This window comes from Lachnellula hyalina (genome assembly GCF_007821495.1).
Source record: "Lachnellula hyalina strain CBS 185.66 chromosome Unknown contig00143, whole genome shotgun sequence".
In the NCBI taxonomy this organism is placed as follows: domain Eukaryota; kingdom Fungi; phylum Ascomycota; class Leotiomycetes; order Helotiales; family Lachnaceae; genus Lachnellula; species Lachnellula hyalina.
This window is the reverse complement of record NW_022157257.1, coordinates 19,449-21,027: the sequence shown is the minus strand read 5'-3', so window position 1 is coordinate 21,027 and position 1,579 is coordinate 19,449. Positions and strand designations below refer to the sequence as shown.

Genomic DNA, 1,579 nt, shown 5'->3' with positions numbered 1-1,579 from the left:
TATTGCACCGCTCGTTCCTATCTGCACCTGCGCCTGCGCCCCGCGGCATGCTGAGCTGAGCTGAGTGCAGTACAGTACGAGTAACTAAGGCTGATTGTTATTCTTATCTCCTCTACGCAACGCAATCCTCACCTGGATCCTTCGTCCCATCCGCATCCACCTCCACCTCCACCTCCACATCCATATCCACTACATCTCACCTGCCTCATTAAACCCGTAACCAAGATACGAACCGGATCCTCCTCACGCCAGCCGTCAGCAATCAATCCATCCATCCATCCATCCACTTCCGCAAGCAAGAGCCAGACATTCAATTCTCTTTCTCGCACATCGTCGCAGCCATTCTCGACTTTGATGCTACACCGTCTATCTCCTTGTCGCAGCGGTGGCCGATTAATCCGAGCTCCCTCTCGTCCCGCATCGCGAAGTATGCCAAGTATATAAAAAAGCGGTGACCTACGTTCGTGGTACAACCATGTCCAGCTACAATGGGCAAACCACGTCCAAAACGCGCACCAAAGTCAAGCCCATACTGCGCAAGCTGACGCAAAGCGAGAAGGACTCCTTGGATCTCGACCGGCCTGCTGCAGAGCAAGATGGTTATGGCTATGGAGGGGGCATTGGTGGAGTTGGAGTTGGTGGCGTCTATGAATATGGGCAGGCCTCCCGCTCATCGCACGATGTTGTTTTCAACCACACAGCAGGAGGACGAAGGGCATATCATAACCGTTCCACTTCTGGCACGTCGCAATTCTCTACCGCAACAACAGGCAGCGGTCAGCGTGCCGGATCGTTTGTGCATCCTTTCCAGCAGACGCCGCGTCCCTACACGCCACCCCTCGCTGCCTCCTATCAGAATTCACTGCGCGAGGGCGAGCCTCCTCACAGCCCACAATTGAATGAGGATGACGATCCACGACAGTACACACTCCGCCGAGCCTCAGATCGGTCTACCCATTTAGCAGGATCGGCGTCTCCAACAACCCTACCAACGTTGCGGATACAAACTAAGCCCTCTACCTCACGTCTGGCTTTAGCTACATCCCACGCCAGTCTACACGATTCCAACCCAGACATCATCTCCCCCGTTGATACTATGTCACCATCATCCCTGCGACAATCAATGGACACGGGGTTTCGAATACGCAGCAGGAGCGAGGTTGAGACCCGCGGCAGATCAGAGTCGATACAAGAGGCTCGCCGGAAGTTCGAGGCCAGGGAACAGGCCAAGGAGGAGAAGGCGGCGCGAGAGGAGATAAAGCAATTGGAGAAGAAGAATCAGAGGGAGGCGCGACAGCTGGAAAGAAGTCACCGTAGATCGTCTGCCAGTGAGCTTGGCACGCGAGCAAAACGATCAAAATCCGATCTTACGAAGAATAACGAAAAGACTGCGGGGTTATTTGCGCAGGACTACAATAACGTTCCTAGTCAGAACGCGCCATTCTTTGCGGAGGGTGAAGGCCCAGGTATTCCGCCGTCGAGGGGGCAGAAGAAGGAGAGCCCTAAGCATAAGACACACAGTGCGTGGACCAAATTTATGATGTGGTTGCGGACACGGCTCTTACGGATGAAGCGATGA

General features: G+C 54.3%; 1 protein-coding gene across 1 annotated transcript; it reads left to right on the top strand.

The window, feature by feature from the left end:
- Positions 1–429: 429 nt before the first annotated feature.
- LHYA1_G007698 (uncharacterized protein) lies at positions 430–1,579 on the top strand (the record flags this gene model as incomplete). Its single annotated transcript, XM_031152626.1, is given in 2 exon segments — positions 430–436; positions 450–1,579. The coding sequence occupies 2 exon segments, from the start codon at positions 430–432 to the stop codon at positions 1,577–1,579; spliced, it is 1,137 nt and encodes a 378-aa protein (XP_031002945.1).